The 21,231-nt window shown below is 52.2% G+C and overlaps 1 protein-coding gene across 1 annotated transcript in view; it reads right to left on the minus strand.

Moving 5' to 3' along the window:
• The window catches only part of GPKOW (G-patch domain and KOW motifs), a 32,580-nt gene extending 13,321 nt beyond the window's left edge, over nt 1-19,259 (minus strand). Inside the window, exons 1-2 of the mRNA XM_044268290.1 lie at nt 19,073-19,259; nt 5,176-5,327 (exon numbers count right to left, since the gene is read on the minus strand). Of these exons, the coding sequence (XP_044124225.1) occupies nt 5,176-5,327; nt 19,073-19,221 (301 nt within the window). The 5' untranslated portion in view covers nt 19,222-19,259. The remainder of the gene's footprint in view (nt 1-5,175; nt 5,328-19,072) is intronic.
• Nucleotides 19,260-21,231: the final 1,972 nt, after the last annotated feature.

Here is a 21,231-nt window from a genome sequence, read left to right on the forward strand (position 1 = left end):
ATGGCAGTGGGGGACACAGCACCATGGGACGTCCCAAAGCAGTGCCCGAGGGTGGGGAAAAGAACAGCCATGCCACCTGTTGGGCATACAGGTGCGGGAGAACCATGTGACCCAACAGGAGAAAAGCACGAAATAGGCAGGAAGCCTCATAACAAGGGAGAAACCCCAAGGAAGCCACAGTGACGACTGCCAGCACCCCAGGACAAATGCCTGGGAGAACGACCCTGCAAGAAGAAGGCAAAGAGGAACACCCAGCTCAGCTGAAGGCTGGAAGAGAAAGTAGGACAACATTGCGTATTGTCTCAGGCGAAAGCACAAACACCCTGAGGCCAATCCCTGACGGGCCAGGGGAGCAAGGGAACATGGAATCACTGAAGGCCAAACGAGTGAGGGAAGCCATAGCAAGGCTCACTGTGAAGGAAGCAGGACTCCCCTCACCGCAAAGCAGGTGAAGAAGTTAAGCGCCCTATTGAGAGGAAAAAATCCCAAAGGCGCTAAGGGAAACCGCCAACCCTTGGAATGGGGAAGGGGGTTGTAAGTAAAAACCAGGAAGAGAGAAAATATAAGCTGAAAAGCGCAAGACCGGAGAACTCTGGCCAAACAAAAAGTGTCAGGGAAAAAAGGGGACCAGATGCAGGCCCAGGAAATCTCAGCAGGGGGACACTGGAGTGAGGGAAGCCATAGCAAGGCTCACATATGAAGGGAGCAGGTCTCCCCCCACCGTGAAGCAGGTGATGATGTAAAGCGTCCTTTTGAAAGGTGAAAACCCCAAAAGGCGCTAAGGGAAATCGCCAATCCTGGAAGGGAGGGCAGGAAGAAAAGATAAGATAAGATAAGCCCTGCATCCCAAAACTAGGAGACGAGGAACGAGCCTCTGAAAACAAAATATCGATGAGAAGCGCAAGACCGGAGAAACTCCGGCCAAATGAAGTATCAGGGAGATGCAGGCCCAGGAAAGCTCAGGCGGGACACACTGGACTGAGGGACATGGGAGGAGAGAAGGAGAGTACTCCCAACAGTCTAAGGAGAAAGGTTCTACAAGGAGGAGGAAGTCCCTCCCGGAGGAGACCATAAGGTGGAAGTGCAAACCGTAGCACTAAACCACTCAACACCAGGTACTTGACGTGGGAGGATGGGAAGATAGACACGAATCCCAAGAGGTCCACAAGGCTATGGAACCCACAAGGGGAACAATCAACCAGGCCCTTCCCAAATAACGATTATCATACAGAATCTGTGTGGTCAACAACGAAAATCAGAATATCCAAGAAAAAAAATTAAAAGAACCACCATATGGGAAAGAATTGGCCATGGACAACTAGCCATTCTAAGAATAGTGGCTAGCAATCTGCATACATTGTCCCGGGGAGGGCAAGTACAGCGGCTCGGGTTGTACCACTAAAACAACAGACACCCATGTGCATAAGGAATGGCGAAGTCGCTAGAAAAGAAGTGGGAGTTACTACACGAAATATAGAAACCAGCTGCGACCAACATACAGAAGACTCCTAGGGGGAGAGAGTACCAGACAGGCGCAGACAATAGCAAGGTCCCAGGGGACTGCCCTCTGTTAGATAGTACAACTAAGCAGAGAATAGAAAGGAACACCCGGACCCCGAAGGAACTATGGAACCCTGGCCAATGCCAGAGCGATCAGCAGAAAATTCACCTGCCAGGCAGGTGTGTGGCGCTCAGTGGTTCTGTCCCTGACAGATCAGGGAGGACGTCCAGCAAGGATAATGTCGCTGACCCCAGAAGGATTCCGTGTGGCGGAGGACATCCACTGATGGCCAAAAACTGCTGCAGCGGCCGGTGCTCACCAAGCTACGTGCCCCAACAAGGAGAAGATCCAGTGGAGATCACTGTACTCCACCAGGAATGGTCCGCCCTGTAATAGAAAACAATGCGGGTACTCCTTTATAATATGGGGAACGCGGAGTGCAGCAGACAGGAGTATTTGATAGGGATGGCAATAGCAACCCTAGCACAAAAGCCAACAACACCTGGCCATGGTGTAGGGAGCGTGGTTGTATGTGGACCACCCACCAGATCAGACCAGACATATACTGGGTACACCAGAAGTAGCACTAGACCGACAAGGTGGAGGAGGGGGTTGGGCTGGCCCACCCCTGCCAGATATGGTTACCATGTACATGCTGAACCAGGATGGCCGTTGTGGACAGTGTCTTGAGAAGTACAAGGAGCACGACCGTAATGGAGTGGCAGATGTATGGAAGAACCAAAAAGGGAAGTAACCAACATCCGCAGCACAGATTAGAGCCCGGGGAAGGAAGCACTTAGTAATACAGAAACTGTATGGGCCCCAGATTGCACCATAGGGCCCAGCACGTGGGTACTACAAACACACGCCTAAAACAGAGGTAAAGTGGCTGCATGTTGCACTCTAAGGAGGGTGGAAACATAGCCACAGCATCCGGGAATGCGACCGCATTTGGAGGGAACAGGTCTTCAACCTGTAAGGTAGAAATACGGCTGTGTAGTGTAGAGATACGACCAGAGGTGCAATGGGTACAGCATCTGAAGATGGTAGAGGTACTAGATTTAAGATCAGAGCGATGTGGCAGCGTGGTGCACTCTAGGACCAGAGAAGTGCAACGGCTGTCACGTTAGCAATGGTACCTATATTTCGCTCGGGAAGGGGGAAATAGGCCGCACAGTACCACAAAGAACAACAGGTGCACACCACAATTAAGTAAGTGCAATTGCAACTGACGGTGGCCCACTAATTCACCTAAAAAGAGGTAAACAGGGCCGCATAGTACACCATAGAGCCAGACAGGTGTAACGGCTGCAGCATCGGAGACGGTGTAGGAACTCTACCTAAGAAGGGAGTAAGATGGCTGTTTGGTGCACACTATGATGAGGTGGGTGCAGCGGCCACGGCAATATAAGGTGGCCTCGATACCTCGTCCGGTAAGGGAGAATTAGTGCCGCAAGGTACACCATAAGGCCAGACAGGAGCAACGGCAACAGCCTCTGGAGATAGTGAAGGTACTCTACCATGAAGGGAACAAGGTGGCAGCCTGGTGCCCACTAGAACCAAACAGAGGCAATTGCTACAGCAATTGAGAGAGGCCTCTATATCTCGCCGGAAAGGGAGAAATAGTGCCGCACGGAACACAATAGAGCCCGCCAGGGATATTGGATACAGCATCAGGAGATGGTGTAGGAACTCTACCCATGAAGGGAGCAAGGTGGCTGGAAACAGACAGGCGCAATTGCTATGGCAATTGAAGGCGGCCTGCATATCTCGCCCGGTAGGGGGAAATAGTGCCGCATGGAAACGCCATAGAGCCAGTCAGGAGTAATGGCTACAGCATCTGGAGTAGGTGTAGGAACTTGCCTATGAAAGTAACAAGGCGGCTGGAAACAGACAGATGTCATCACCACGGCAATAAAAGCCGGCCTGTATTCTCTGGTACAGGCACTACAAAAGAACCTTTAGAGGCCGAGATGGGTTACCAACCCTACAAGAGGCGTTTGCCTGAATTATCAGCTTGCCTAGAACATAGCCCCTGGATAGGGGAACCAGGAAGGTCTGTCGTGTACAGCCTACGAGGGCGTACGTACCAGAGACCCCGCTTAGGTGTCAGTTGCAAAGCGCGGTGACGGCTACCTTACCTGTGCAGTCAGGAGAGCGCCATCCGAAAGTCTACTAGAGGGGCACCAAACCTGGGTAGGGTAGGTACCACCATGCACGTTTGACTTGACCACACAGAGAGATTCTGCATGGTGGAAGATCGCCTGATGCTCTGTTCCGAGGAATCGGTGCAGAGGTGTCCCCAGAGGCAAGAGAGGAGAGAAGTTAAGGGGAGAGAAGTTAAGAAGCGACCCCCAGAGAGGAAAAAACGGAAGGCGAGGGGGCTTCTGGGGCCAGGATACAGCTGAGAGACTGAACATACTCACCCTCAGACGTCTTCAGGTGCAGCAATAACCACCCCCTCGGCGGACTCAACACGGGAGCCGTGGGACTGCCGAAATTCCACTGCGGAAGCAGATTTGGGGACTGGGTGGCCGGGCGCGTACCTGAGTACGCGCCCGCAGGGGGGCAACTAAAGTGGAACACGATGGAGCCACCCCTGCAGCAGGCCGGAACCTGCAGAGAAGAGAAAGAAAAAAAATAAAAAAGTAGCAGGATGACCTGCACAAAAAGCTGGTCAGGTCTGCCTTCTACGGACACTAGAACAAGACTGATCTGCCTAGTGCCTGTGGAGAGGGTATAGCCCAACGGGGAGGAGCCAACACTTTTTTATGTCTAGTGTCGCCTCCTAGTGGTAGTTGGACATATACCCATGGTGCTGTGTCCCCCAATGCCATGCACGAGAAAGAACTTTTTGCGGAATGGATGGATCACCGACCTATTCAAGTTGAATGGGTCTGGATCTGTCACGGCCGCCGCACGGACATTGCCCGTGCATTGGGGACCGCAAATTGTGGTTCCGTTCCGTGCAGTGCATTGGGGACCGCAACGGCCGTGTGCAAGAGGCCTAAGTGTACGTCCACGGGTGATGGAAAATTCAGCAGAAAATCCTTCCGCAGACTTTGCCACGGATTGAGAAATGGCTATGGCTTTCACCCTCTCCACTGCTAATCTGCGGTGGAGATCTGCAGCATATATGGCTATGCTGGATGTTTCAGATCTGCAGATTTTTTACGCAGTATGTGGGTAAGATTTCTTAAAATCTCATCCACTTTGCTGGTACTGGATATGCAGCACAAAAATCTGCAGTTTTCAGTCAGGTGTGGACATAGCCTTGGCTTCAGTATAAGGTTTTCATGACGAAACCACCCTTTTAGCTAACGGGGCACAGAGGGGTTTGCAGGGAGGCTGCACGAAACCTGAAATGCCCTGCTCTACTTTAATATCCCTAATGGAAATGATGGCGAGAACCAGATGGTTGCGATATTCCTCGTCCCCTTACAGCACGACGTGCCCTCTTGACACATCTCCGGTCCCGCCAAATCACATCCTTCCCTTTTGTAATCACATATCCTCAAGATTTCCCAACACGTTGCGCAGTCGAGTGCTTCAGATCATCAGAAGAGCTCATCAAATCCAAAAATATGGTCAGATTATCGTCCTCCAAATCACAGTGGGCCTAGACGGAGCCCCCCGCCTGACCAGCGCATCGCAGAGAGAGAGAGAATCCATACCTTCAATAAGCTCCTTCACGGCTTGTGACAGCATCGGGTCAAGCTGTGTCTGCGGGACGCCATTTTCGGCCTTCTCCTTGCTCAGCTGGGACCACCTGTTCTTCTGGATTAGAGGGATCACTAGAGGTTTGGTCTCGGCGACTGGTTTAGTGCTGCAAACATAATGAACATGCAAGGGTTAAAAACAGACCTAAAAAAGATGCTGTGGAGGAGAGCAATGACTTCTAGCTGAACTGCTCAGCAGAAAGGTCAGACTGTGTTCACACGCCCATTTTTTACACAGGTGGGGTTCCCTTACGTCCTAACCAGTGGCACAGATGGGGTATTCTGCCCCTGTGGACTGGTTAGGACAGGTGGAAGTTTAATGAAACATAAAAATAAAAACACTGGCATGCACACGCCCTCCCTGCCCCCTATAAAGAGGGGCGTAGCCCTCATGCTGTTGTGTTTTTTTCTGTCCTGCGGACAGGACGGGACGGGTGGTGCACTCCTCCATCCTTGTGGTGGAGAGAGTGCGATTCCCTTTTTTCTTTTTAGGTTCCTAGGACCTGTGCCGCTCCCCCTATGCGGCCGGAGGATACCCTCCGGCCTTAGCTGGTCTCCTTATGCCCTGTCTAGGTCGTACCTCTGTTCGGGGTGGAGTGTCTGGAGCGGCGGTAGCGGTGCCCGCATGTTCGGCTGGGCGCCGCCATCTTGCGGAAGTGACGTCGGGTTACGTCACTTCCGGGTTTTCGCTCCGGCCGACGGATGGTTGGCTGGAGCGGTGAAGCGGCGTCCCGCATGTTGCTGGGCGCCGCCATCTTGCGGGAGTGACGTTAAGTAACGTCACTTCCGGTTTTTCGCTCCGGCCGTTTGTTAGTGCGGCCGGAGGTGTATTTTAGTGAAATTAGGCCAAGGGGCCTTTAATATGTGCAGGATCCCTTTCTGGGCCCTAATACAGAGATCTTTTTCCTTGTTTTTCAAGGAGTTAAAATCGGAGGTTTACCCCGCCCCCCCTGGGGGCGGGACTTTCGTTTTGGCGCCAAGAGCCCTATTTAAACCTGGTGAAGCTCCAGGTTCAGTCTCCTGGAGCGCAGCTTGCTGTCAACCTTGAGTGTGGTTTGGTGCTAGAGAGTCTTGTTACCTCTGTGCTGTAAATCAGTTGTTGTCTTATTATAAAGAGCTTGCTAGGATCTTCTGGGTAAAGATCCTGAAACTTGCGATTAAGCTCTATTTTTCTTGAATTTTGTTAAATTCATGTTTTTGTTTGATTTTCAGCCATGTCGTCTACCGGTGACGGAGGAGAGCGTGACCCCAGCCGGAAATCCGCGGGCAAGAGGCGCCACTTGCAGTGCCATGATTGCCAGATTGTCCTGGAGGACTCGTACGATTTCTCCCGCTGCCCACCCTGTAGGGCCAAGTCACTCCCCCAGTTGGAGCCATCTGTCCACGATGTGGTGGATTGGGTAAAAGGGTACATGGAGTCAAACATGTCCCAAGTCAACGCCTCCATACAGGAGCTAAAGAGTGCCTTGGTCGCCAAGCGTCATCGTCCCTCCTCCCCCCATCGTGCGATGGAGGTCTCGGGGGGTCAGGAGGCGAGGGAGGGCTCCGCTTCCTCCTCGGACGAGGAGGATGGTTTCTCCTATTTTTTCCCGCTGGAGAAGGCCCAGCGGCTACTAAAATCCGTCCGGTCGGGGGACCAGGACGTTGACCCGGGGGAAGCCTCAACCTCTGCCTCTAGGGGGCCTAGGGCCTTCAAAGCGGATGATTCTCTCCTGGCTCTGATGAAAACAGAGTGGAGAAAGCCAGAAAAAGGTCCAGTGTTGACCAAAAGGTTTAAGGCCGTGTTTCCGGTCAAGGAGGATCAGGTATCTTCCTGGGGGCCTGTCCCTAAGGTGGACATGGCCATCGCGAAGCTTTCCAGGAGGACCCTGATCCCTTCAGACGACGGGTCAAGTTTGTTGGACCCGATGGACAGGAAGGCGGACTGCGCCCTTAGGCGCGCTTATTCTTCAGCCTCGGCCTCCGCCTCAGTCGCGATTGCGTCGTCCGAAGTGGCGAATTTCTTAAAAACGAGGTTTTCCCAAATCGAGTCTGACCTGGACCAGGGGGTCTCTAGGGATGACATTCTGGCCTCATGCAAGACGGCCAGCCTTGCCATTGACTATTTGTGTGACGCAGCTCCACAACAACTTAAGCTGGCATCTAAGTCTATGGCTCTGTCAACCGCGGGCAGGCGTCCGCTTTGGTTGAAGCCCTGGAAGGCAGATACGACCTCGAAGCACAATCTTTGTGCCATGGCGTACGAACCCGGCAAGCTCTTTGGTGCAGAGCTAGACCATATAATGGAGGGGCTGTCGGACAAGAAGGGCAAGTCCCTTCCCCAGCAGTCCTTTCGTGGTCGGGGCAGAGGGTATGGTTCCAGAGCGGAACCGCAACCCAGACCCCAGAGGAATTGGGGTTCCCGTAGAGGAGGGAAATCCTCTCGGGGTTCTAGACCCCCCAAGAAGTCCTCGGCGCTCTGATTGCGGGCCTCCTCGAGGCTCTTGGTATTTTGCCGGTCTGACTGGAGATCTCGGGCTCCCTTCTCCCCACATTCCCGTAGGCGGTCGCCTACGACACTTTCTACCTTGTTGGCAGGATCATATCCAGGACAGTTGGGTCCTGCGTGTAATCTCCCAGGGCTACCTTGTAGACCTGAGCAGTCGGCCTCTGGACAAATTTGTCCAGACAAGGCTTCTTCCCAGCAACAAGCAGAAGATTCTAGAAAGTTACGTACTAGAATACTTCCAGAAGGGGGCCTTAGAAGAGGTTCCTCTCCTAGAGAGGGGAACAGGTATCTACTCCCCAGTTTTCCTGGTACCCAAGAGTACAGGAGGGTGGAGAATGATTATAGATTTGAGGTTCTTCAACCGTTTCATAAGACAAAAGAAGTTCCGTATGGAAACTATCCAGTCAGTGACCAATCTTCTTATGCCGGGAGATTTCTTGGCAACCTTGGACCTCAAGGATGCTTATCTCCATATTCCCATCCATCCTGGGTCCAGAAGATTTTTAAGGATCGCGGTAAATATCGGGGGGGTCCTAAAGCATTTTCAGTTTGTGGCCCTCCCGTTTGGGATCTCTTCAGCCCCACACACTTTCACCAAGGTGGTGGTCTCTGTGGTGGCCGCACTAAGGCTTCAAGGCTTGAGTATAGTTCCATACCTGGACGACTGGCTCCTCAGAGCCCCTTCCCAAGCGATCCTGTCCCAACACATCCAACAGGCTGTTACATTCCTACATCAGTTAGGATGGGTGATCAATTGGGACAAATCCCAGCTTCAACCAGCCACCTCAGTAAGGTTCCTGGGGTTCATGGTGGATTCAGTCAGGATGATGATTCATCTCACTCCCGAAAGAAAGCAATCCGTGCAACAGACAGCCCATTCCCTCTCTGTACCCAAACGGGTAACAATCCGAACATGGATGAGGATGTTGGGACTAATGTCTTCAACCGCGGAAGCGGTACCTTGGGCATTATGGCATCTACGTCCGCTCCAGTCGGAAGTATTAGCCAAGTGGAATCACAGTCCAAGGGGACTCAATTCCGTGCTCTCCCTGCCTTACAAAGTCCGGTCCTCTCTGAGGTGGTGGTCCCACCTCACGGACGGCAAGTCCCTGATCCAGCCCTCTTGGATCATACTTACTTCAGACGCATCCCTAGTAGGCTGGGGTGCGCATCTTCAGGACAAGACAGTCCAGGGAACCTGGACACCTCAGGAGAGGTTATTGTCATCGAATCTCCTGGAGATCAGAGCAATCAGGCTAGCTCTTCTTCATTTTGCTCCCATCATTCGGGGGAAGGCAGTGAAGGTACAATCAGACAGCATGACCGCTGTGTTGTATATCAACAAGCAGGGAGGCACGAGGTCACAAAGTCTCCTGAGAGAGATAGGGGTGATTTTGGATTGGGCAGAACTGAACCTCACCCACGTATCAGCCGTTCACATTCGCGGAGTTCACAATGTGATTGCGGATCGCCTGAGCCGAGGTCTTCCTACCGGAGAATGGTCACTTCATCCAGAGGTCTTCAAGGAGATAACGCTCAGGTGGGGCATGCCAGAGATCGATCTCATGGCTACGAGGTTCAACACCAAGGTGGAGAGGTATTGCTCCCTTTACAGGGAGGACAACCCGGTGGCAATAGATGCACTGTCAATCCCTTGGAGGTTCAGGCTGGCCTACATCTTCCCTCCAATTTCCTTGATACCAAGGGTCTTGATGAAAATCAGGCAGGACCAAGCGTCAGTTATAGCCATTATCCCATACTGGCCGAAAAGAGCTTGGTTTACCCAACTCTTACAGATGAGTCGGGGTCAATTTCTGAGGCTTCCCCCAGAGAGAGTACTGGTGTCGGGGGGCACCCAGGTCTCCTCAAATCTTCAAATGTTCAACCTGACAGCCTGGAGGTTGATCAGTCCCTTCCAGGGATAGAAGGGCTATCGGGGTCTGTCTTGAGAACCCTGGAGCACTCCAGATCGGAAGCTACCAACAAGGCCTACTCCAGAATCTGGAAGATTTTTTCGTCCTGGTGTTCTAGGCATCAGCAAACATCCGCTGAAGCTTCCATCCCGATGATCCTACAGTTTCTACAGGACGGTCTGGATAAAGGGCTATCACCTGCTACCCTTAAAGTGCAGATTTCAGCAATCTCTGCTTGTCTCAACAGAGCGGTTTCTCAAGACCCCCTTATCAAGAGATTCCTGAAGGGAGCCTCAAGATTAAAGCCTACAGTAATCAGACCTATCCCTGTTTGGGATTTATCGGTCGTGCTCAGGGGGTTAACATCTCCCCCCTTTGAGCCCCTAGAGGAGGCGGGATTCAGGTTCCTGACCTGGAAGATCACCTTCTTGTTGGCTGTTACCTCTGCAAAGCGAGTTGGGGAACTCCAGGCTTTTTCTGCCTTTGAGCCTTATACAAAGTTCCTGCAGGATCGGGTACTCCTCAAATTTTTACCCACCTTCATCCCAAAGGTTCCCTCCTTTGATAATATTAACCAGGTGATCTCCCTACCAACATTGGCTCCATCCCCCTCCTCTGAGGAAAGAGGGCTCCATACCCTCGACATTGCGAGATGTCTTAGGATTTACCTGGAACGCTCCAGGGTATTTAGGAAGGATGAAAACCTCCTTATCCTTTTTTCCGGTACCCATAAGGGGAGGAAAGCCTCTAAGCCCTCCATCAGTCGCTGGATTAAAGAGGCAATTCGGGAGTCTTATATGTCTCAGGGCTCGGAGCCCCCTGAATTTGTAAGGGCCCACTCTACTCGAGCAGTGGCCACTTCTTTTGCAGAGAGAAGCTCGATCCCATTGGATGTGATCTGTAAGTCAGCTTCTTGGAGTTCTCACTCCACTTTTATCTCACACTATAGAGTGGATACTAGAATACATAGTTATTCCTCATTTGGCCGGACAGTGTTATCTTCCGCCAGGCATGAGGACCCTCCCATGGGGGTTTCTACTTGCTAAATCCCCATCTGTGCCACTGGTTAGGACGTAAGGGAATCGTTAATTTCTAACGATAATTTGTTTTCCCTTAGTCCTAACAGTGGCACACAAATTTCCCCCCCTTGTTTTTTAATTATGGGTTTTGTCTACTTGTTACTACACAACAGCATGAGGGCTACGCCCCTCTTTATAGGGGGCAGGGAGGGCGTGTGCATGCCAGTGTTTTTATTTTTATGTTTCATTAAACTTCCACCTGTCCTAACCAGTCCACAGGGGCAGAATACCCCATCTGTGCCACTGTTAGGACTAAGGGAAAACAAATTATCGTTAGAAATTAACGATTCCCCTAAAACCTGACCGTGTAGACATGACCTCAGGCTGCTGTGATGCAGCCATTCCTGGAGGATCAGGATGAACAGCGCTGCAGGTCTTTCTTAGACCCCTTGCAGACGAGCGTTCCTCCAGCAGCGAGTCCGCAACGGAGCACCCGGCCTGACCTCCCAGCACTGACGGCGGTCACATAGCATTATATTGATTTATGATGCTATGTAACCCTTACAGTTCTGGAATGTACTGGATGACACTGGCAGCATTATGCCTAACATCCTAAATCAATATACTGTAATGCTATGTGACCCCCGGCAGCGCTGGGAGGTCAGGCCGGGTGCTGCGTTGCAGACTCGCTGCGGGAGGAACGCTCGTCTGCAAGGGACCTTAATGGCTCATGCACACGCAAATTGCAGATCAGCAAAACACGGATACCAGCCGCGTGCGTTCCGTATTTTGCGGAACGGAACAGCTGGCCCCTAATAGAACCGTCTTATCCATGTCTGTGATGCGGACAATAATAGTTCCATTTATTTGTGGAATGGACATATGGACGCATAATGCATACGGAGTCATTTGCGGCTCTATTGAAGTTAATGGTTCCGCGTATGGAGCACAACAGAAGCCACAATAGTGGAGATCGGCTGTAAAGAGGAGGGGGGGGGGGGGGAAGAGGAGGGGGTCGCCCCATGAAAAATATTCTACATTCATCAAACCAGCGCCTGGATCTGAATACTTTTGTAATCGCATGTAATAAAAAATGCAGTATAGCCAATACTAAAAATGCATCTATAGCGCCACCTGCTGTTTGTTCTTTTCCTTATTTCTCTGTCCACCTTGCTGAGGTGGTCGCACATGCCTAGTTCCATCCTTCAACTGCCACCAGCCGGGTCTACTGCGAGAAGCTGAGACAGTAACAGGGGGAAAACCACAGCAGAAAGGACACCCTCCCCCACTAGCTGTGATAGGAAGAAAGCTGCAGTAGACAGGACAAACCATGCTGAGTTGTGATAAAGCTGCAACAGAAAGGACACGCCACCATGAGCTGTGATAGGAAGAAAGCTACAGCCTAAAGGAGCCCTTTGAGCTGTGATAAGGAGAGAGCTGCAGCAGAAGGGACACACCCCCTGAGCTGTGATAAGGAGAGAGCTGCATCAGGAAGGACACACACCCCTGAGCTGTGATAAGGAGAGAGCTGCATCAGGAAGGACACACACCCCTGAGCTGTTATAGGGAGAGAGCTGCAGCAGAAAGGACACAACCCTCCCTTCTTCTGACTAGTGGATCTTTCAACTACTCCGGATACTGTTTGATTTTCAGTCACAGTAATTTAGCTTCTGGGGTTCTCGCACTGATCTGGTTTATTACATGTCCGATGCCTGCTTGATTTCATTAAGGCTACATGCACACGAATGATGATGGCCGTCTAGTAACGGTCGTCACGCGGCCATTTTGAGCACCAATGAAAGTCTATGGGGCTCTTCACAGGGCCGTTCTTTTAACGGCCAGTGAATAGTGTCCGTGCAAAAATCGGCCAGACGGACCCCATTGAAATCCATCGGGACCGTTAAAAACGGGTACACTTTATCTATATGGCCATTTAGGGGTAAAAAAAAAAAAAAGTGGTGAGCGCTCAGTGACGGACATGAAAAACTAATGCAAAAATGGACATTAAAAAACAGACACACACACTGATGCAAAATGGCCATGAAAAACTGACAGTGTGTCCGTTTTTAATGGCCGTTTTTTTTTTTTCCACTGTCGTGTGCATGTAGCCTTATGTGTTTTTCCTGCTGCATTCCTTTACTGGTTTATTTATCGTTCTTTTTGTGCTCTGTATTTAAAAAATAAAAATTTATATATATATATATATATATATATATATCTCTCTCTCTCTCTCTCTCTCTCTCTATATACATTAGGACACGCCCACTGAGAAAGGGCACACCCCCAAAGCTGCCAGCTTGAAATAAATCTATAAGGTCAATTGTAGCAATGAACGGATGGATTCCCCAGGGCTGGTTCTAGCTCTAACAGAAACAGACTGTCATGTTCTATAACCCTGGGTTCAGACCTGCTCGTTTTACAGCGCGTTCCTACGCGCTGTAAAACGCTCAACACGGAGAAACCAATGATTCCCTATGGGAATGGTTCTCACCTGGGCGTTTTACAGCGCGTACGATCGCGCGGTAAAACGCCCGACGCTCAAACAAGTTCTTGAGCTTTTTTTTGGGCGTTTGTCGCGCGTTACCGCACATAGATATTCGGGAACGCGCGACAATGTGTGCACGCCTGTCTCTGTATGCGCGATTGTAAACGCCCGTACAATCGCGCATGCAGAGCGCTCGTTTCAGAACGCTCAGGTCTGAACCCCCTGTAAGAGGATGATCCACTTTTGGCACTAAACACAGGAGTGCCCCTTTAAGTCCAAGGACTTTCAAACCACTAAGATGAGAATGAATGGATTCCCTCTCAGCAGCAGGAGATGCACTGATGATATAATGGATATTTTGGAACACCCCCCCCCCCCCAATACAGATATACTTAAAGGGGGATTCCTCAACAAAGGCCTGGCTTAGTACATACCTAGTAATACAGTAAGTGGGGGGGGGGGGGGCACCCCCTCTTCTAGTGTGCACCCATCCTAACAGTGCACATGGACAGACTGAGAGAACTCCTTTAACAATGTCCAGTTTATAATGGCCTCCTAAAACCCCTTTCACACAGCGAGTTTTCCAAACGGGTGCGATGCGTGATGCGAACGCATAGCACCGGCGCTGAATCCGGACCCATTCATTTTAATGGGTCTGTGTCCACGAGCGTTGTTTTTCACGCATCACTTGTGTGTTGCGTGAAAAGTCGCAGCACGTTCTATATTCTGCGTTTTTCACCCATAGAAGTGAATGGGGCTTCAGGGAAAAACCGCATTGCATCCGCAAGCAAATGCGGATGCAATGCGTTTTTTCACTGATGGTTGCTAAGAGATGTCGTTTTTAAACCTTCAGTTTTTTTATCACATGCGTGAAAAACGAATGCGCATTTCACCCGCGCGGAAAAGCCGGACCAACTGAACGCAATCAAAACTGACTGCGAGTTTCACTGAACGCACCCGGAGCCAATCCGTATCGTTCGTGTGAAAGGGGCCTAAGGGTGCACTCACACGGCCGTGTCTGTTTTGAAGTCAACGGGTCCGCGCCACGATGCGGGGTGCGCGTGGCCGGTGTCTGTGTTTTTGCGGTCCACAAAATGGTCACGGCCGTGCGACTGCGCCTTAGCCAAATACATTCTCTGTTGTAAAATATCTCTGCTGTCATCATTTCTAAAAAAATGCGCGTTTTTCCGTTCAAGTCGTGTCTTGAATTAATAGCCCGAAGCCTGTACCGTGAGAATCAAGAACATTTTTCCAAAACGTAAAAAAAAAAAAATTTCCATCACTGAAAACAGCGTCTCATCTGTTAAAGGGGTCCTCTACTGCAGTGTTTCCCAACCAGCGTGCCTCCAGCTGTTGCAAAACTACGACTCCCAGCATGCCCGCACAGCCAAAGGCTGTCCGGGCATGCTGGGAGTCGTAGTTTTGCAACAGTGGGAGGCACGCTGGTAGGGAAACACTGCTCTACTGGACCCCCAGAGATGACATTATCTGTGGGGGGCCCCCATGTGGCCCAGGGAAGCTGCGGTCAGTCCGGGAGATGCGTCCGACACGCGGGTCGCGTTTCCTGGACCGAGCTCAGTCGGGTGAATCAGCCCTAATTTCACACGAGCGAGTTTTCCATCCGGGTGCCTTCAGTTTTTGCAAACGGGCAGCATCCAGACTAAACCCCCGACCCGTTCATTTCAGAGGATATACGCCCATTTTTTCAGACTCGCAGCATGTTTTACATCGTCCGTTTTTCACGTGGGGCTGCTCCATTAAAGTCAATGGCTCAGTAAAAAAAAAAAAAAAAGCACACGAGTAGCATCCGGAGGCAGTCCGTTTTTCGACTGTGCCCATACTGCTCTGGGCGTAAGCACTGCAGGGACCAGAGCATGGACATGGGGGGGAGGGGGGGGGGGCAGGTACGCAGCAGGTAAGTATGACTCATGGTTACGGACCCAGGCTGGGAGCCTCACAGAAAGGGCTTGCGCTCATTCTTTAGGTTCATTCCTTTTTTTTTTTTTTTTTAAACGGAAATGACTTCATGTGCATCCCGTGTCCGTATGTCTGCGTGGCCGTTCCACAAAAAAATAAAAAATGGGACACTTCCTATTATTGTCTGGATTATGGACAAGGATAGGACTGTTTTAATAGGGGCTGGCCCTTGCGGCCGTTATCCGTTTTTTTGCAGATCCGCAATTTAAAGGAGTTGTCTCACTTCTGCAAATAGCATTAATTATGCAGATAAAGTTAATACAAGGTAATGGCCTGAAAATTGGGAACGAACGCCCATTCCCCAAATCTAAAGGTGCCGCCGATCACCCTATGATTGAGTGAAACGCACGTTTATCGGCGAAATAAATAATCGTTGGGGCGGACACCTCAATCATCGTCCCCGGGCAGCGGATCTTGGCGGTCTCCACAGCTCTCTGCCCGGGAGCAATGATTATGTACGAGGACGACCAGTGATAGCAGCGGCGATCGCTCGTCCTCATACCGTGGAGGTGATCACTACATGCAAATGCATCGTTCTCCTCCACTTAACGAGCGTCCGAATGTCGGGATGGAACGCTTCCTTCTGAACAATCGGCTTCTCCTCGCCCTGTGTAAAGCCACCTTTACTAATGTATTGTCATTCTCCATATTGCCTCCTTTGCTGGCTGGATTCATTTTTTCTCCATCACATTATACACGGCTCGTTTCCATGGTTACGACCACCAGCTATGAGGTGGCACACGCATGCCTATGTGCGCTCCCACAGTCCCAGTCACCAGAGAGTCCAGAGCTTTTTCTTGGAGTGGGCAAGCACAAGCAATCCAGCAGCAGTGGTCGTAACCCCTGTATATGAGCCATGTATAAGGTGATGGAAAAACAAATCCAGCCAGCAACGGAGGCAATATGGACAATCACAATACATTAGTAAGGGCCTTGTATTAACTTTCTCTACATGATAAATGCCATTGGCTGAAGTGAGAGGACCCCTTAGGTATTTAAAGGGACCTGCACCTATCCCGAGAACAGAGACCGCAAAGTGCAGGAGGGTGGACTGTGCATGCGCTGCTACCCTCCATTTATTTCTACGGGAGCGCCGAAAATAGCCAAGCCCATTCACATAGGAATAATGGGACGCACACTGTGCAAGCGCGGCCACCGCTCCATTCACTTCTATAGGGCTTACAGAAATAGCTCAGTCAGCACTCCCAAAGGAATGAATGGAGGACGGCTGCGCATGCGCAGAGCACCCTCCAGCACTTTGTATAGGTGCGGTTCCCAGAGGTGGGACCTGCACCTATGAGACATTGGGGGCATATCCTAGCGAATTGCCCCCAATGTCCAGGTACATGCACACAGCCGCGTAGTTTATGTGGATTTACGCGCAGTTTTTACTGCATTTTCACAGAAAAAGCCGCAAGATTTTGATGTGGATTCGCCCCACATTTTGTTTTTTTTTGCATTTTAAACTGTGAAATCGCCACAAAAAATCCACACAAACAACGGACAGGCCGTAGATTTCAAAAACCGTGCGGAAAATTTCCACACCGTGTACATCTTTTGATAATGTCCTCTACTTAGCGGCTACTATATTAGGCCTCCTGCACATGACCGCATCCGGTGTGCAGCCCACAAGCCGCGGATCCGCAAAATACAGATACGGTCCGTGTGCAGCCTGCAATTTTTGTGGGACCCGCTGTAAAAAAAGCCCGGATGATATCCATGTAATGTCCCTTTTTTTTTTTTTAGCTGACCCATAGAAACGAACAGGTCAGTGGGCGATCCGCAAAAAGTGCCGGGCGGACACAGATCAAAAATACAGTCGTGCGCATGAGGATTCGGCATCTTATGCGTACACCATGGACTTCAACGTGGTTTTTTGTAGCGGTTAAACCCTCTGCAAATTTTTTGCCGGCAGAATTTTGAGCCACAATTCCGGAAGTGTTCACGTGCTATTGTTTTAAATGGGATACTGCGCGGTCGGCGGTTTACAGCCACAACCGAGCCCAGGTCAGACACCTATGGAAGCCACGGGGAGTGTGTGGCGGTTTCTGGCGGATTTTACACACCCAAAGGGTGAAGTGTGCAGACAGATCCTCTGCGGTTTGCGTTTAATTCCCAGAAGATTTTTACCTGCGTTTTAAAACCCTGTTCAGGCGTAGCATAAATTACTGAGGGGTTTTCAGTGCAGGAAACCTGCAGCGTGCGAATTCATCCTAAAAATCCTCGCGCAGAGGTCAGGATGGGCAAGGTGGCGACGGGCAGACATGGCCATCATAACCACCACATGCGCAAGACTTACCCAGCCATATGTGAATGCAACCCCCCCCCCTTGGAGCGCGCTACCGCACCCCCCCCCCTTGGAGCGCGCTACCGCAACCCCCTCCTTGGAGCGCGCTACCGCACCCCCCCCCCCCTTGGAGCGCGCTATCCTGCACCCCCCCCCCCTTGGAGCGCGCTTACCGGCACCCCCCCCTTGGATGCGCGCTACCGCACCCCCCCCCCCTTGGGAGCGCACCGCTACCCGCACCCCCCCACCCTTGGAGCGCGCTACCGCAGCCCCCCCCCCCCTTGTGAGCGCGCTACCGCACCCCCCCCCTTGGAGCGCGCTACCGCAACCCCCCCCCCTTGGTAGCGCGCTACCGCACCACCCCCCTTGGAGCGCGCTACCGCCAACCCCCCCCCTTGGAGCGCGCTTACCGCACCCCCCCCCCCTTGTGAGCGCGCTACCGCAACCCCCCCCCCTTGGAGCGCGCTATACCCGCAAACCCCCCCCCCTTGGAGAGCGCTATCCGCACCCCCCCCCCTTGGAGCGCGCTACCGGCACCCCCCCCCCTTGGAGCGCGCTAGCCGCACCCCCCCCCCCTTGGAGGCGCGCTACCCGCAACCCCCCCCCCCTTGGAGCGCGCTACCGCACCCCCCCCCCCATTGGAGCGCGCTACCGCAACCCCCCCCCCCCTTGGAGCGCGCTACCGCAACCCCCCCCCCTTGGAGCGCGCTTACCCGCACACCACCCCTTGGAGCGCGCTACCGCAAACACCCCCTCCTGGCGCGCGATACAGCACCCCCCCCCTTGCCCGAGCGCGCTTACCGCACCCCCCCCCCTTGGAGCGCGCTACCCCCCCCCCCATTGGAGCGCGATACCGCACCCCCCCCTTGGAGCGCGCTACCGCACCACCCCCCTTGGAGCGCGCTACCGCACACCCCCCTTGGAGCCAGCTACCGCAACCCCCCCTTGGAGCTAGCTTCAGAACCACTCCCTTGGAGCGCGCTTCCGCAACCCCTCCCTTGGAGGCGCGCTACCGCAACCCCTCCCTTGGAGCGCGCTACCGCAACCCTCCTTGGAGCGCGTCTACCGCAACCCCTCCCTTGGAGGGCGCTACCGCAAAACACTCCTTGGAGGGCGCTACCGCAAACACCTCCCTTGGAGGGCGCTACGCAACCCCTCCCTTGGAGGGCGCTACCGCAACCCCTCCCTTGGAGGGCGCTACCGCAACCCCTCCCTTGGAGGGCGCTACCGCAACCCCTCCCTTGGAGGGCGCTACCGCAACCCCTCCCTTGGAGGGCGCTACCGCAACCCCTCCCTTGGAGGGCGCTACCGCAACCCCTCCCTTGGAGGGCGCTACCGCAACCCCTCCCTTGGAGGGCGCTACCGCAACCCCTCCCTTGGAGGGCGCTACCGCAACCCCTCCCTTGGAGGGCGCTACCGCAACCCCTCCCTTGGAGGGCGCTACCGCAACCCCTCCCTTGGAGGGCGCTACCGCAACCCCTCCCTTGGAGCGCGCTACCGCAACCCCTCCCTTGGAGCGCGCTACCGCAACCCCTCCCTTGGAGCGCGCTACCTTGCTTTACCAGAGTCCTGAATGCCAAATCTGCAGCTCATGACACAAGGAAAGGCTGAACCATAGCAGCCATACTGCCAGTCACCCAACTTTCCCAGGTGCAGATAGCCTAGCAGGAGAGAAGCTCTCACCTCAGCAGCTCCTTCCCCTCCGCCGCCAGCAGGTACTCCTTCTCCTCCCCATCTCCCGTGTCCTTACTGCTGGGGACGACGAGCTTCGGTTTGGAGACACGGCTGAACCCGAACGATACCGGGGCCTGAGAGGAGCCGGGGGCCGCCATTATTATTGCCAGCCGGAGGAGTCACGGCGCACGGCATGCTGGGAAGGCCTTATGTATCGCGGGGCATGCCGGGCAGCGTAGTTCTTTACTGAGGCACGATTACCTGCTAAATACGTTAGAAAACTACAACTCCCAGTGGGCCATGAAAGCTTCATACGCTGACAGAACAAGCTGGGAGTTGTAGTTTCACAGCACTGTGGCAGCTGGTAGCTCTGTATATTATCACATCAGTATGCAAGTCCCAGTCATGGAAACAGGCTTGGATCTCCTGTCTATTTATCTATCTAATATCTGTCTATAATTTTTTAGGGAGTTGTGGTCCCAGGTGGTCACAATGGCAGATTGTACATATCATACATCTATGCCATATCCCGTTGGTAGGAATACCCCTTTAAAGTTGAAGGTGCTCCAGACCCCCAGCAAGCCGACATTTACATGTACATAGGTGATAAACACTTTTCATGGGTTAACCGCTTTAAAGGGAACCTGTCACAAGGACTTTACCCCCCAAACCCCCATCAGTACCTGACCAGAGGTGTCTTTTATTGAAAAAGCAAATGACTAATTTTGCACACAAAAAAAAACTTTATTCACAGCTTGCGCTGTATGAAAATGATGGATCGTGGAGGTGGAGGCGCTTGTCACATTGGTGTTTGACCGTGACGCGGTTGCCATGCAGACTGGTTGCCGGTGGTTGGCAATATGCATGTGCACTTTGCCTTCCTGATGTTAGGTGAGCAAGGGGTTAATCTTCTTGCTAGTGGGGATTAGGGTGTCTTCTGGGTGTGGCCGCAGGCTTGATATATACCTGTGGCGTGCTGGCTGGGGGCAGTGGTACTACAGCTTTGCTCCTTGCCTGGGTGGTTCTGCCCAGTCCTTGAGGGCCACCTTATGTACCTTTACCCTCACTTGTATGTGTGGTGTGGGTTTATGTTCTGGGTGTGTGAAGCGTTTTGTTGGTTGTTACATGTCTGGGCTGTTGTTGGTATGGTATACGTCACCTGGTATGTTGATACCTCCGGAAGGGGGCTGGTTTCCCGGAGGGGTGAACCATAAGGCCTCCTGCACATGACCGTTTTTTTTCCCCGTTTACTGGCCATTTTTTGTGTTCCGTATACGGAACCATTCATTTCAATGGTTCCGCAAAAAAAAAACGGAATGTACTCCATATGCATTCCATTTCCGTTCCGTTTAAAGATAGAACATGTCCTATTATTGCCTGCAAACCACGTTCCGTGGCTCCATTCAAGTCAATAGGGTCCGCAAAAAAAAACAGAACACATACGGAAATGCATCCGTATGTCTTCCGTTTCGTTTTTTGCGGAACCATCTATTGAAAATGTTATGCCTAGCCCAATTTTATCTATGTAATTACTGTATATGCCATACGGAAAAACGGAACGGAAACAAAAACCAGAACAACGGATCCGTGAAAAACAGACCGCAAAACACTGAAAAAGCCATACGGTTGTGTGCAGGAGGCCTAAGTCTGGATGCAGTGCTGCCTGGGGCTGTTGTGCACCTTGCTGTATGGGGCCCAGGCAGTATCAGGTGTGCTAGATACCTGTGTGTGGTGTTGTTTGTACGGTGTCCTATTTGGTGTGTGGGCATCTGTACTTTTGCACGGGTTCCAGTCGTGGTGGCTGCGGCAGGTAAGTGTGTTTCTGGTGTTCTTGCCTGCCGACTCTGTTGCTGCATTCAGTCGTCCACTTTTCTCTGCAGCTAGGCCTGTGGAGACTCTGGTTCATCCGTGTCTTGGATGAACCTGGTTGTCTCTTGTCCCTGTCTCCTAACCTCAGGGAAATTCAGGGTTCTGAGGTTCCAGCGTATGGGCCCTCCCAGCTCATGCAGATAGGAGAACAGGACCAGATTTAGGGATGCTATAGGGGGTGACCAGCTCCCTTTTCTTGGTTGCCTGGACTAGCTGCTACCCCTATCCCTTTTACATACACACCAATATGACCGTGACAGCGCTAAGAAGTGAGGACAAACTCCCAAATCCCTCCCCAT

This window comes from Bufo gargarizans, chromosome 9 (assembly GCF_014858855.1).
Source record: "Bufo gargarizans isolate SCDJY-AF-19 chromosome 9, ASM1485885v1, whole genome shotgun sequence".
Classification (NCBI taxonomy): Eukaryota; Metazoa; Chordata; class Amphibia; order Anura; family Bufonidae; genus Bufo; species Bufo gargarizans.